At 49.6% G+C, this 14,388-nt stretch overlaps 2 protein-coding genes across 10 annotated transcripts; both read right to left on the bottom strand.

Annotated features, from left to right (window-relative positions):
• Positions 1–59: 59 nt before the first annotated feature.
• Positions 60–3,244, bottom strand: MYL6 (myosin light chain 6). 7 transcript variants are annotated; one of them, XM_081060572.1, is made up of 7 exons: positions 3,156–3,244; positions 2,864–2,891; positions 1,875–2,018; positions 1,483–1,656; positions 1,315–1,392; positions 961–1,005; positions 60–249 (listed from the first exon to the last, which is right to left on the bottom strand). In XM_081060572.1, exons 1-6 carry the CDS (start codon positions 3,156–3,158, stop codon positions 977–979), a joined length of 456 nt encoding a protein of 151 aa, XP_080916698.1. In that variant the 5' UTR covers positions 3,159–3,244; the 3' UTR covers positions 60–249; positions 961–976. The 7 variants fall into 7 exon arrangements, with proteins under 7 accessions (XP_080916698.1, XP_080916697.1, XP_080916696.1 ...); XM_081060571.1 differs by lacking the exon at positions 961–1,005 and having other exon boundaries at positions 3,156–3,222; XM_081060570.1 differs by lacking the exon at positions 3,156–3,244 and having other exon boundaries at positions 2,864–3,056.
• Positions 3,245–3,506: 262 nt separating this feature from the next.
• On the bottom strand, positions 3,507–7,825 carry MYL6B (myosin light chain 6B). Of its 3 annotated transcripts, none has more exons than XM_081060563.1 (8): positions 7,558–7,825; positions 6,032–6,257; positions 5,268–5,295; positions 4,910–5,053; positions 4,517–4,690; positions 3,940–4,017; positions 3,746–3,783; positions 3,507–3,608 (listed from the first exon to the last, which is right to left on the bottom strand). In XM_081060563.1, the coding sequence occupies exons 2-7, from the start codon at positions 6,209–6,211 to the stop codon at positions 3,755–3,757; spliced, it is 633 nt and encodes a 210-aa protein (XP_080916689.1). In that variant the 5' UTR covers positions 6,212–6,257; positions 7,558–7,825; the 3' UTR covers positions 3,507–3,608; positions 3,746–3,754. The 3 variants fall into 3 exon arrangements, with proteins under 3 accessions (XP_080916689.1, XP_080916691.1, XP_080916690.1); XM_081060565.1 differs by having other exon boundaries at positions 6,032–6,278; positions 7,558–7,602; XM_081060564.1 differs by lacking the exon at positions 3,507–3,608 and having other exon boundaries at positions 3,675–3,783; positions 7,558–7,673.
• Positions 7,826–14,388: the final 6,563 nt, after the last annotated feature.

Raw genomic sequence — 14,388 nt, 5'->3', positions numbered from 1 at the left:
GCCCTGGACCGTCTCTCCTCCTCTCCTTCACCCTGATCAGGAAGGAAAGCAGAACCGCATTTAGGGCACAGAGAGCAAGTTTATTTGGTGATTGCTGATAGCAAACATCAAGAGACAAGCTGGGGAAAGTGCTGTGACAAGAGAAGCTAGGAAGCCTTCGGGGCTACGTACAGTCTCACACAGGGGAAGGCACAGGGCGCTGGGCACACCAGGAATGTCTTCAGCCGTTCAGCACCATGCGGACGAGCTCTGTGGAAGGGACAGAGGCGTGAACTAGGGAGCAGGGTCAAGGGAGGGTCCACCAGGAGCCAGGAGACCTCATGACCACGAAGGTGGCAAAAGAAGGGACATGCCCACAGCAACCAAACCTTGGGGTCAGTTTGCAGAGGAGCCACCTTGAGTCTGACCAGTTCTCTAGGCCCCCAGCTCCCCTCCCACCAGCTGTTAGTTCCCCACCCCACCCTGAGCAGCAAGAACACAGCAGAGGCAGAAAAGTTCTCAACTACACCTATAGCTACTGTCAGCCACTGGCAGGAGAAGACAGAGTTTTGGGTTAGGGTACCTCCAAGCTGCCCAGCAGAAGGAAGGGGAAGACACTGTTCAGCTACAAGAGCACTATGGGGCAGGCAACCCCCCGGCCCCCATGCCAACCGCCAATGTTCCAGGGCCAAAGGCTCACCCTAAAGCAAGATGGGGATGGGCTGGTGCGCGTTCCCAGGCACTAGCACCCAGGGCTCTGTAAGTAAGACTTCAGAGCCCATTCTAGGAGAGGAGGTACCACACCCCCAGGCTGTCTTCCTCTTTGAGGAACCCCTCCTCTCCCCAGTCAGCTCCATGCAGAAAACATGCCAGGAGGAAGTCAGATGGTAGTAGGGGAAGGGCAGGGGCCAGAGAGCAAAGGTTGGGAAGAAAAACACTGGGGAGGTCAACTAGAGTAGGGAAGGCTGGGAGGAGCCGTACCCGCCCCACGGGCCCGTCACCCCGACAGGATATGCCTCACAAACGCTGCAGGAAGGAAGAGACATTAATGGTGAAGACAAGACACACACATGGGGTGAGGGGTCAGGCGGTGGGACACAGACATTCCACGTATTGGACTTCCCGTGCCTTCCCCACCCTTCACACCACCTTGCCCCTTCCTTTCCTGTCACACCCCCCAGCCTCCCGCTCCTGGGCTGGGCTAGGCTGGGCCCTGCCCCTTGCCTCCTGGCACTTGCTGGAGCCCAAGTCCAAGGACAGGAAAAGCCTCAGACGCTGTGCTTGACCTGCCCGGTACGGCTGCTTCCTCCACCAGCATCCCAATTCGTCCCTCACCTTCGTAGTTGATACAACCATTGCTGTCCTCGTGCCCTGCCACCAGCATCTCTACTTCTTCCTCTGTCATCTTCTCACCTGAAGAGGGAAAGAGAGCATTTGGGGAACTGGGTGACAGGTGAGGTATAGGGTGGCACCTCAGTTCAAGAAGCAAGGGCAGAGCCTTACCCAGTGTGACGAGAACATGCCGGATCTCGGCACCCATGACAGTGCCGTTCCCTTCCTTGTCAAATACCCTAAGGCCTTCGACATAGTCCTCATAGGTGCCCTGGTCCTTGTTCTTGGCCACTGTCTGCAGCATGGGCAGGAAGTGCTCGAAGTCCAACACCTTCACATTCATCTCTGCCATAAAGGAGGCAGACAGAAAGTCACACAGAGTTCTCAGAACTGAGGCCATGACAGGGATCACACCTCCATAGAAGGCTCCCACTCAAAGCAGAAGAAATCCATGGGATTTGCTATTCAGACAAGACCTGCTTGAGTGTGGGGCCTAAGAAGGTAAAGGGAAGCTCGTAGCTGAAGAACTCCTACCACACTGAGTTGTTCTTGAGGACCCTCACCATCGCTCTTGGGGTTCCCCAGGACCTTGAGCACCTCGGCGTTGGTGGGGTTCTGGCCCAGGGCCCTCATCACGTCCCCACACTGGCTGTACAGGATCTTGCCGTCCCCTGTTCGGTCAAAGAGCTGGAAAGCCTCCTTGAACTCTGAGGATTCACATAAACATCAGCACTTGGCACATGGGGGCTAACCCCAGCCCTCCCTCCACGTTTCCACTGCCCATTCAACTTTGATCACGCTAAGGAAACCAGATATTTAGCCCACTGTAAACTCAAGGCCAGTAAGAGGGATCCAGTGTCCGTCCCTCCCAACTCAGGTGTCACACACAGAGCGCCTTCCTCCCCTCGAGGCACAGCAGTAACATTCATTTACACACCCCCTCGGCCTGCAGCAAGGCTGCCCAGCCAGCGCACTACACTACTCAGGGCAGGAATTTGCCACCGCCCTGTCTGGGTCCTGTCCTTATAAGGAAGTGGGAGCAGCAGCCTGGGACTGGGGTCATCCCAGCCGGCCAGTTCCCACCCTCCGGTTCAGTGGGAACAGCTACAAAGAGCATCCTCGGCAAACTCCCCTGGCCCTACTTTTACACAGTATCAGGTCACTGCTTTTTACAATCTTCACAGTCCCAAGCTGGGGGCAGGGGAGTTGTCACAGGAGGACAAAAGAGGCTGGTTAAGGCACGGAGGTGCACAAGCAGCTTCACACACCTTCCTCAAACCCCACACACAGCAAGCATTAGGAGACCAAGTTGTTTCACACACCCACGCCACCTAAAACTCACCCAGTGCTTGGGGCTCAGATCTAGAGTGGAAGAGGAGGGAGGAAGAAAGAGTGAGAAAAGAAAATGGAGGCTGCAGAAGGAGAGAGAAGGGAATCCGGGAGGTATTCCCCCGGGGGTGCTGAAGAGATGACAGGTTGGCGTGAGGGGACAGGTGCCGGAGGGGGTGTCCCCTCTCCCTAAGCGTGACCTCCGTAGGGGTCCCATACCTACCTGCGGTCTGGTCCTCGGTGAAGTCACACTGCTCAGAGAAGAGGGGAGCAGTCAACATCGGAACTCCGATTCCCCCAGCGTCTATCCCAGTCCCACAAACTGAACCTCAAGCTCCTTTTCCAGGCCGGAGACTCGCTTCCCAGGACAGGAGCCCAGACTTTCCAATCTCACCTCCGACTTCCAGGCCCTCAGGTTCCGCTTCCCCCCTGCTCTGCCTTCTCCTCACCCCCCATCCCCGGCTCCCCGCCTTTCGCCCCACACCCCGCTCATCCTCCCAGGCCCTGGAACCCACCATCTTGACTGCTCAGCTCTGCCGGACCTTTTCCTGCAGTAATGGCTCCGACCGCCGGCCCAACCCTAGTCTTAGTACGTGCCGATTACGTCACCCTCAGCTGATCCAGCCAATAGGATCCCTGGCTTGGGCTTATGCAGATAATATTGTTACATTAGTAATAAGGGGGGCGGGGCCAACTGCTGTTCCTTCCCGCAGAACAGCCTTACCTGGGGCACGGAAACTGCACTAGGGGGTAGGGTGGGGCGCAAGGAATCTGCTCTTCCGAGCAGCGGGAGGATCAAAGGTACCAGGTTGGGGAGAGCTTCCCTGCCTCCCTCCCCAACCTCTGAAGAAAGCAACAGTCGGAGGCCAAGGGAGGAATCATCTCTTTATTTTGAAACAATAGGTGGCCTCCTAGTGGTAGGAACGTGCTTCCGCCTGCCGGAGGCCCAGTGTCCGACCCCACGGAATCTGTGGAAAAAGACAAAAGTTGCCAAACTCTGGCGCTCGTGCGCAGCAGGACGTGATTAAGCACTTCCCTGCTTTGCTACCTTGGCTGAGGGAAGGGAAGGAGACTTGTCTCTCGAGGCAGAGTGGGAGGGCCCTACCTGTAATGCTCAGACGCTTAGGATGTGCTTCAGGAAGGCTGCAGAGAGAGGAGGCAAGAGGGCCTTCAGAAGCAGGCCCTTATCCACCTGACTGTAGATAATTCAGGCCCCAAGCTGCCCCCCACCCACATACCATACCGCAAGTCTCCTGCCTCCCCTTCTCCCCTGTCCCTTGTGCTCCTCTGGCCCCTCACCTTCATAGTTGATGCAGCCATTGCTGTCCTCGTGTCCTGCTAGAACTGTCTCCACCTCCTCTTCGGTCATCTTCTCTCCTGAGCCCCAGACACAGCAATTTAGCCCCTGCCTTCCCTCCCTCACCAACCAGGCCACGCTTTTCAGGGTGGCATCTCCTGTTCTCCCACCCTGGAGATTTGCCCATAACAAGAGTCCCAAAGGAATCGTCCCCTTGTAATGGTAATGGCTTGGATGTGATCCTGCAACTTGCTTTCCATCTCACCTGCGTTAGCACCAGGTGAAACCTTTGACAGACAAGGAAACGAAATTCCAGAGGGTTCACACAGAGCACAAGCATCTCTTCCAAAACAAATCCAATTCTCCCACTTCATTCCCTTTCCTTCGGGAGGTATCCTCGTCCCCCTCACTTAGGCTCCGAAGGAGGAAGCCCTTCAGATTCTGCCCCCAGGGTTCTGACCTTCTCAGTGTCCTGCCCATGACCTACAGGCCAGTAATCCCTCCCTGGCTCTGCCTATTTGGCAACCCTCGTTTTGATTCACCCTCTTCACTCCACAGGAGTTCTGGTCCTTGCCTCACCCAGGGTGGTGAGGACATGTCTCAGCTCTGCTCCCATGACTTTGCCGTTCCCCTCTTTGTCAAACACGCGAAGCCCCTCCAGGTAGTCCTCATATGTGCCTTGGTCCCGGTTCTTGGCCACTGCCTGGAGCATGGGCAGGAAAGTCTCAAAGTCCACACGCCGGGACTTCAGCTCTGGAGGTTAGAAAGGTGAGGGAGGTCACTGTGGTGTTGCCCAGGACACAGCTCTCATCCCTACCATGAAATCTTTCATCCTGTTCAACACTCAGGATATTTTTCTGCCCCGCGATTTGACAGTTTTTGAAATCCTGAGACCCACCCCAGCATCCTTTGTCACCTTACCAACATTCCACCACCAAACTAAACCCCCCATTATTCCAAGGGTCCCCTCACCATCACTCTTGGGGTTCCCCAGGACCTTGAGCACCTCGGCGTTGGTGGGGTTCTGGCCCAGGGCCCTCATCACGTCCCCACACTGGCTGTACAGGATCTTGCCGTCCCCTACTCGGTCAAAGAGCTCAAAGGCCTCCTTGAACTCTGAGGTATAAAGAAGGGTCAGTGTTGACCAGGGGTTCCCATCACCCCAGACAGAAAGCGGGTTCAGAAACTCGGGGCTAGTGCTGGGCAGACCGGGACACACAGGACTAGTGTGAGAGGTTTCAAGGTCGGGACTGGAGTTAGGGGAATAGAAAGAGGATCTGACGAGGGGTTGGGACTGGACAGTGGGCACAGGGGACCAGCTTCTCCTCACCCTCCAGCTGGTCCTTGTTAAACTCGATCTGTGGAAGAAAAGAGCAGTTGAGGAGGAATGACAGGGCTCATGCAATCCCTCTCCAGCACTCCTCCCAACCACTGCCAGCCACTCCTGAGGAGGGGCTCCCAAGGACCAGGCTGGGAGCCCAGCCACCTCAGGCCCATTCCCAGCTCTGGACCTTGGGAGAATCCCAAGAGGAGGAATTGTCGGGGGAGTGGGGGTTGGGAGGGAGGGTTTCCTGGGAACAGGGTTAATCCCAGGCCACCTGTTCCGCTCCCTCTACTGCCCCCTCTACTGCCCCGAGGCCTGCATCCCTCACATAACTGGGGGCTGAACAAAGGCTAAATTTACTCCTGGCCCCCAGCTGTGATTGTCTAACAAGTCTGTCCTCTTCAGCCTCCCCTCCTGGGGTTCAGAGATGTGGCCTTTAGAGTTGAACAGTCAGCCAGTCACAGGCAGCAGCTCCCTCCCTTCACCTTGAAACTGTCCTCAGAACCCAGATGTTCCCCATCTTAGTCCCTGCCTCCAGCAGGGGTGTGTGTGTGTGTACATACACACGTGTTATAGGTTAGAGAAGAGAACAACAAAGACAATAGCAGAGGCACAAGCCTGGATATTTCCAAAGGAGGAGACCAAGGGGAACCCCCAGTATCATTCCAGTGCTCACGGGTTCCTACCGACTAGATGCCTCCTGATCCCCTAGGCTATATCCGACCCTTGTAACCCCCTCCAAATTATTTCTTTACTTTCCAGGGACTCACCACCACTTTGGAGAGATCGACAGGGGGATCCCGGGTTTTCTCAGGGGCTGGAAGGACCGACGCCGCTGGTTCAGCCTTGGTCTTGGCTGGAAGGGCCCCTGCTGTGGCTGGCTTGGCAGCAGGCTTGGAGATAGGGGGCCCCGCGGGTTTCTTCACAGGAACATCCTTCTTGGGAGGCATGATGTCCGGTGGCCAAAGGACAGTGTGCCGATGGGGGCACCCATCTCTGTTTAAATAGCCAGGGAGTCTGGGATGTCAAGGGGCGGGGGCAGGGGCAGGGAGCCAGTTGGCGGTGGGGAGGGTGAGATAGAGGAGAGAGGTGCCGGCTTGCCCTCACTCCCCTAGCCTCCTATGGTTCAGACTCCTGCCCCAAGGTCTTCTCCCTTCTGCCTACCCCGCCCCAAACGCTGGCCAGAACAATGTCCCTTTGGGGGCATGGGAAGGAAGCCGGAGGCTGCCCAGAATGGGGGAGTTAACCTCTGGGGTGGACAGGATGCTTACCAGTGACAGAGATAGGGGTGAGGCAAAGGGGATCCAGGCACTCTAGGCCCTCAACCCTCGGAGTCAGAGTAGACCCTTTTTCTAGCAGCTTTAGACTCTTGAAGGTTGAGGCGGGGAGGGGGGCCTTGTGAACTGGGATAGTTAGAGTGGGGTGTGGGAGCAGTGAAAAGTGACAGAAACAAGCAGCCCCTCTACTTCCCTCTGACCACGGATGAGGAGCAGGGAGGGGTAGTTGACCCTACAGCCTCATAATCTCCAATACTCACAGCCCCTGTCCTCCTCCCTGCCAGCCCGGAACTGGAACTGTGCACAATATAGGTATAGAATAAGGAATGTGACCACCCCCCACCTCCCCAGCCATTGTCTCCTGTGAGGGGTTGTTTCAGGGGTGCGGGAGGGAGGGGAGGCAAGGATCAGTTTAACACCCACCACCCATACTCGCAAGAAGAAACCCTTTTCCACAAGCCCGTGGTCATTCAAGTCAGACAAAGGTAGGGTGCCAGCTGAACCTTCAGGGACTCCGTGCTGGCACCTGAGGAGAAGGGCAGGCTCCGAGAGACAAAGGGCCTACATTCTAAAATCTCCAATCCAAAAAGGTGTGGGGGTCCTATGGGCTCCAGGAGTACTCACCCCACGCCCTCCACCCAAACAAAAGGGATAATAAAAATCTTGTCTCCGGAGCCAGGTTACAAAACCTGCTGGGGGCCAGGGGAAGGGTCCAAGTGGGGGGAGGGGCGTTCAGAGCGGGGAGGGGTTGCTGGCTGCTTTTGTTCTGGGGGAAAAGGGAGGATTTAGGTAACATTTTGAGGAAGACAGAAGTGATTCCATTTAGGCCCTGCGGTTCAGAGAGGAGATGCTGAGTCTCCCACTGGCGAAAAAAAGGGCGTCTGAATCTCATTACTGCAAAATGTCCCATTTTTGTCATTTCTCGGGAGTACAATACACACACACGCACACACACAGAGTCACCCACGCTCCTAAGAAATAAAGGAGAGAGTCCCCCTTCTCAGCTCCACAAAACTCACCCTGCAGGATCCAGGTAAGCGGCGGAGGCGGGGCCCAGGGCTGCCTCCGGCCCTGAAGGGTTAATCCCAGCGGCCTCGGAGCATGCCGGGAGTCGTAGTCCTCGCGCGCCCGCGGGCTCACGGGAAACGCTTCTCTAGCCGGAAGAGGACGCCAGGGCGGTGGCTTCCGGCTGGTAGCTGCGGTTAGTGATTCAATCTCTTTCAGGCGCGATTCTTGTCCCGGAACTGAAAGGCAGTAAGCAATTTACAGTCCCCACCCCTGACGCTAAAACTGCGCGGGGTTTCGTAGACCTGAGTTCCCCGTTTAGTGTGGGCGGGGGGACTTTTTCCTGGTAAGAGAACTCAGAACCAGGAGAAAGGCTGAAGCTGCAGTTGCAGCAGGCCGGTTGGCGGTCAGATAGTAGGAGGCACTTACTGGCCCGGGGAGAGTGGTGCGGTCTCTTTCGCTTCCGCTTACGGTTTGGTAGAGAACAGAGTTCATTGAGTTGCCGTGTAACTTGAAACAGTAACTCCAAGGTTTTTTCATGTTTTTGAAATGCGCTAATAGTTGAAGGAAATGGTAAGATTTGGAATTAAGCCGTGTCACCTGCCCCAGTCACTCCAATTTGAAATTTCTCCATACTGCTACTGCATGTCCACCATCCATCCTGTCTGGTTTTCACAGATCTGCTTGGAAAGGAGGGCTAGGATCTCCAGCTCTGAGACAGCGCTGCCCATCATTGGACAGCTCATTCCCCCAGATGTTTATCGAAGGTCGCTGTGCCGGCCAGGCCAGGCCAGGCCCGTCTTCAGTCGCTGGATCTGAATGCACCCCTGGGGGTGCATCTCCTACTGGAGGCTGGGGTTACATCGTCATGCAGGCAATGAAACAGTAGAAAACCAGCTCGAGGTCAGGAGGGTGAGGCATAGGTGAGCTATGAGTGGGTTGTATAGAAGAAATAAGGATCATGGTGAGGAAGGGTTAGCAACCATTCCTGGAGGCCTCCACAGAGCACGTGCTGCATGAGGGGCTACTTTATCTCAGAGAGCAGCGGAGGGGTTGCTAAAAGAGTGTGGGCTCAGACCAGCCTGCTTAGACTTGAATCCAGGTACTGTCAGGCATTTGCTGGTAACGTCCAGCAAGCTTAGTTATCTCTCTGTGCCTCAGTTCCTCCATCTGTAAAATCAGGATAATAGTACCTACCTCAAAGGGCTGTTGGGAGGACTCGATGTGTTAGTACTGTAAAACAGAGTGGGCCTGGAGCAGAGTAAGTGGTACATAAGTGTTAAGATTCCTTGTAATCTTCCCAACATACAAGGTAGCTGGTATTTCCCCCATTTTACGTCCATAAAGGGTCTCTAGACATGAAGAAATGGAGACCAGGAAAGAATGTATTTCTCCTAAGTGTTTGAGTAGCAGACTTTTGGGAGAAGGGCCACATCATAGATTAGCCTTCTTGTGTCTTTCATCACTTCCACAGAAGTTGATTTTGAAAACGTGGTTTATCTGATTTTTTTTCCTCCTTCTCCTTTCCTCTAGCTATAGCCCTCTTTTTGGCACTTTGCCAAGTAGAAGTGGCATCATCTGACTTTCTAGTATTGTTGTCTGCTTTATAGACAAGTAGTACAAGGAGAAAAGATGAGGACCCTTGGCAAACACAAGTTGGAGAATTATCCTTCATTTTCTGTACTATTCTTGTCTTCTGTTGTAAATAATGCAAACTGGACAGAATGTGGTCTTAACTGTCCTAGGTGATTTATATATCATGTTTGTGGATTGATCTTAGCCAAAAGGCCGAGAAGCGATGTTGTTTGTGGATTTTCTGTGACCAATGCCTGTCTCTCTTTTCCTTCCCCACCTAGCATATGATTTGTATGTTCTCAGGGATTGCATATTTATTATACTATTAGTCTCAAAATAATTAGGAAAAAGATCATTAAAAACCTGATAGAACAAGTTTTGGAATTACACAGCACTATGGATCTTCAATAACTTGAACAATTGTGGGTTCACCCTATATAGCTTCACTAGCCCTTTAAACACTAGCTAATGTGTTAATATGGATAACACATTATCCAGAGAGGACATTATTTCCTAAGCAAATAGGAAAGAATTTGTTAGCAAAGATGTCTTACAGTCCTGTGGCATTTTGACTAGAAAGTGGTATTGGTGGTGACCCATAATGAAAAGAAGAGGGAGGATAATGAGTATGTTTTATGATACACGGGTAGTCTATAAAGCCCTTTCCAAGTCCCATATTTATAGGCCCATATAAATATGCAGGATGTAAACAAAATAAATGTTATGATAAGTAATGCTAGATTCATTTTGTAATGTTCTAAAACAGTGGTTCTCAGACTTAGCTGTTTTTCAGAATCTCCTGCGAGCTTTGTAATAGACAGACTTCCAGACTCCATCCCCAGAGATGCTGACTCTAGGTCTGTATTAGGGTCTGGGAATCTATTTAAAATATTTTAGCCCACTGGAAAACACAGAATAAACTAACACACATAGGTAACCACAGCTTTAATAAAAGGAGTGATCTTTTCAAAATGTGCATGTGAGCATGACATCTCCCCACTTAAAATCCTTCTATGTGTGTTGATAAAGACTAAATGCTTCCACTGGCCCACGAAAGCCAGCACAGTTCAAATACTCCTTGCCTGTGCCGGCCGCACCTCTGTACCAGTCAGGCCTACTAACTTTCAGATCTTCAAAGTTGTCTGTGTCCTCTTGGCTCAGGTTGTTGCCTGTCTTTGATGTCTCTGCCCACCTCCCCACCAACACACACTATTTCCAGAGCCAGTCAGTCATCAGAGCACAATGCCCGGCATGTACTAGACGCTCAAATATCTGTAGGATGAATGGCTATCTGGGTGAAAGGGAATAGTCAAGGATGGACACTGATACTAGTAAGTCGATAGGAAAGTAGGTTGGGGGTTTAAGAGATTGAGAGAGTTCCCATGTATTGAACTCTTATTTTTACCCTGAAGTAGAAAGTGAGGTGATTGATTTGCTAAGAGAAGAAGTTGAAGGAGGTGACTTGAGAAGGTAGTAAAGGTTAGAAATAGGTGCTGTGAAAGGTAGGAGACAGCTTACTGGGGACCCCTTCACACACACTCATTTACTATTGACTGAGTGCCGACGCTGTGGTCCGCAAGCTTGCTGAGCCGTGGGGGGTGGGTGCAATGGGAGATCATGAATTTGTGGTGGCGCCAGTAGACAAGGTCGTGATTTCCTTCCTCAGCGGTCCTCAGCTGCTTGGATGACTGAACTAGAGAAAAGAGGCAGGAAGAATGGTAAAGGGTTGGAGTTTTGTGGAATAGAGATGATGGATGAACATGGGAGCGAGAGAGTTGAGAATCTAAGTGAAAGAGGGTTTGTGGTCCAGGCCAAATAGAAAGGGAGTGAGTAGGGAAGTGGCCTATTAGATTGAGAGAATATGAAAAGTCACTAAGAGTCTAGAATCTGAATGAGGTTAAAGACGTGAGATGGTGGGAGGTCTCAAAGTTGTAGTTGGAGAAACTAGTGCATTTGAGATTAAAATTTCAAAGGATATAGAGAAAGACAGGAATTAGGATGAGTGGTGGGAGTGAATGGTTGAAACAGTAGTGAGGTGAAGGTCATTGGATTTGTGGAGAATGTCCCTTAGGGATCTTTCAATTGCAAATAGCAAAAATCGGACTAAAACTGGCTAAAGAGTAAAGAGGATTTATTGGCTTATGTAACTGAGAAGTCAAGAGGTTGTGTTGATTTTAGGTTTATTTTAATCCAGAAGTTCAGGATATAACAAAGGGATCTGATCTCTAATTCTCTTGCTACTGTTTTCCATGTGTTAGCTCCTTCCTTGGGTACCCTCCTAGAGGCAGACAGGGCTAAGCTGCAGGCAGTTACAGAAAACGTGTGTGTGATGAGAACTTTTAAGATTTACTTTCTCAGCATTTTTCAAATATGCAATGCTGTATCGTTAACTATTGCCACCGTGCTGTACATTACATCCTCAGGACTTAACTTCTTTTATAACTGGAAGTTTTTACCTTTTCACCTTTCACCCATTTTGCCCATCCCCAATTCCCACCTCTGACAACTACCAATCTGTTCTCTGTATCCGTGAGCTTTTTTTTTTTTTTTTTAAGATTCCACATGTGAGATCATAAAATATTTTGAAGATATTTTGTATTTCTCCATCTGACTTATTTCATGTAGTATAATGCCCTCAAGGTCCACCCATGTTGCTGCAAATGACAAGATTTCCTTCTTTGTATGGCAGACTAATATTCCAGTTTGTGCGCGCACGTGTGTTTGTGTGTGTGTGTATTTGTGTATATATATCACATGTTTATCCCTTCATTCATTGCTTCACACTTAGGTAGCTTCCTTGCCTTGGCTATTGTAAGCAACGCTGCAGTGAACATGGGGGTGCAGATGTCTTTTCAGATTACAGTGTTTTCCTTTTCTTGGGATAAATACCCAGAAGTGGAATTGCTGGATTATATGGCAGTTCTAATTTTAATTTCTAGGGGAATCTCCTTACTATTGTCCACAGGGGCTGCGCTGATTTACTTTCTCACTAATAATGCACAAAAGGGATTCCCTTTTCTCCACATCCTTGCTAACATTTATTTCTTGTCTTTTTGATAAGAGCCACTCTCACAGGTGTGAGGCGATATCTCCTTTTGCTTTTGATTTGCATGATTAGTGATGTTGGGCATCTTTTCATATACTTGTTGGCCATCTGTATGTCTTCTTTGGAAAAATGTCCATTTAGATCTTCTGCCCATTTTTTTCATCGGATTGTTGGGTTTTGCTATTGAGTTGTATAAGTTCTTTATATATTTTGGATAGAAAGCCTCAGATGTATGATTTGCAAATATTTTCTCCCAACTTGGTAGGTTGCCTTTTCATTTTGTTGTTTATTTTGCGGTGCAGAAGCTTTTTAGTTTGATATAGTCCCACTTGTTTATTTTTGCTTTTGTTGCCTCAGCTTTTGGTGTCAGATTGGTTTTTAGTTCCTTTCAATTCCAGTTCCAGGCTTACCTTTACATTTCAGTAGTATCTGCCTAGTATAATGCTCCACAAATGTTATCTGGATTTCAGTCCAAGATTTAAAAAGAAAATTGACAGGTGTGGGGGTGGGGGTGGGGGGGAGGATTGCTGTTAGAGAGAGGGCTTACTGCATCAAGAAATGACAGATTTGATAGTGAGGGAAAACAGGAAAATCTGTAAAAGTAGGCAAACTTTTGTCCATCAGTTGGCAAGGATTTTTTTTTAATTAAAATATCCAGGAGAAAAATAGGGAAACACATTTTTTGTGTAATGCTGGTAGGAATGCAGAAAATTCATATACACGTAATCTCCTTAGAATGCAGTTTGGAGGACTGTATTAAAAGTCATTAAAGTATAGAAGTTGACCTACCAGTTCTACTTACCCTAAGGCAATCATTTGAGATGTGTATGAATATTTTTGTTTCTGTCCCCACAGTGAATAGGAAAACATTGGGAACTACCTCTATTTCCGACAGTAGAGAATCAGTTAAATTATGGTGCAGTCATTCTATGGAATTATACACAACCATTATAAATTATATTTCCAAAGAATATTTAATGAAGTGTAAAAATGCTTATGTGTTAAGTGAAAAAAGCAGGTTCTAACATGACTGTAATTTATAAAATATGTACTCCTGTAATCACGTTAGCTTTTCCTCGTGCTAGTGACTTCACGGCCTTAAATAAGACGGCTGTAAGAAGGGAGCGATGAGCACTTGCTTCAGTTGATACTTAGTCCCCAGCTGACTTCTGATTACATCTTGTTGATCAGAACTGGGTCACAGAGCCACCCCAACTTGCAGGGGACGCTGGGAAAGTGGGTATCCAACAAAGAGAATCGTGATTAATCCCTTGGGGCTGGCACACTGCCACCAGGAATGTTCTGGGGTTTTCTGTATGTAGGGAAGAGGGGAAATGGCTGTTGTGGAGAAAACTGTGTTGCTACATCCAGTTAACTACAGCACACTGTTTGGGCCAATAAAGCCACATTCCAAGAGGAGAGTATTTGTAAACACCACTTAACAGTGTACCCATATACAATTCTATCTGCCTTTCTCTGGAAGAGCTAGGCGTCATGTATGTGTCAGTGTGAAAGCCAGCTATTGGAGAAATAACAGAAATACATGTTTATTTCCTGTGATTAATAACTCTTACTTTGTCTCATCTTTGTATATATATATAAATGCAACAATGTATTGAATTATCTCATCTTGTATTTAATATGTAGATCAGTACTTCCTTATGTATCCTGAACTTGAAAAGGTTGGGAAAGAGTAGGGACCCTTCTGGAATGGGAGAATTTGTGCTGTGTCCTCTAGTTTTCTGGACATGTTAATTACTTGAAGTGATGTCAAGAGTGCTTCTTAAAATCACACACTGTGAGATCCCTGGTTGTATTAGCTGAAGCCAAACAGAACAGCAAGCCTTGGGCCACAGGCCTAGTACTGAATAATAAGAGTCCCTAGAAATAGTTCCTTTGCCCTGTGTTTTGGGGGTTTTCCCCACTTAGTTTCTGGGTCGGGGGGAGGGCAACTGAAACCTTTTGCTTATGGACAAGGCTTGGGATCCTCTTAAGTTGGTGGGAAGGAAGTAGAGATGGCAGAAGAACCATCAATGAGTACAGCAGAGTTATTGAGAGAAAAAAATAGGAGCTGAGTTAAGTGGATGGCATGGTGTTTAAATTCAGCTTTTGCTATTAAGGTGAATTTCGACAGCTCCCTGTGGAACTGAGTTTAGTTGTTTCTCCCGAGCGTTTCCTCTCCTCCCAGTGGCCAGCATCTTAAAGTCTATATTCTTCCAGAGAA

Source organism: Rhinolophus hipposideros (genome assembly GCF_964194185.1).
Source record: "Rhinolophus hipposideros genome assembly, chromosome: 9".
NCBI classification, from domain to species: domain Eukaryota; kingdom Metazoa; phylum Chordata; class Mammalia; order Chiroptera; family Rhinolophidae; genus Rhinolophus; species Rhinolophus hipposideros.
The sequence above is the reverse complement of the archived record's forward strand: the minus strand, read 5'-3'. Positions and strand labels throughout refer to the sequence as shown.

Coding starts and splice junctions, on each gene's coding strand:
- MYL6 (XM_081060569.1), bottom strand. CDS start 2,921: ATGTTGACTGCTCCCCTCTTCTCTGAGCAGTGTGACTTCACCGAGGAC. Junction 1,657..1,874: donor GGGGAACCCCAAGAGCGATG/GTGAGGGTCCTC, acceptor CCTTTATGGCAG/AGATGAATGTGAAGGTGTTG. Junction 250..1,314: donor TGGTTGTATCAACTACGAAG/GTGAGGGACGAA, acceptor TCCCTTCCACAG/AGCTCGTCCGCATGGTGCTG.
- MYL6B (XM_081060563.1), bottom strand. CDS start 6,211: ATGCCTCCCAAGAAGGATGTTCCTGTGAAGAAACCCGCGGGGCCCCCT. Junction 4,691..4,909: donor GGGGAACCCCAAGAGTGATG/GTGAGGGGACCC, acceptor TCTAACCTCCAG/AGCTGAAGTCCCGGCGTGTG. Junction 4,018..4,516: donor ACATGTCCTCACCACCCTGG/GTGAGGCAAGGA, acceptor TCTGGGGCTCAG/GAGAGAAGATGACCGAAGAG.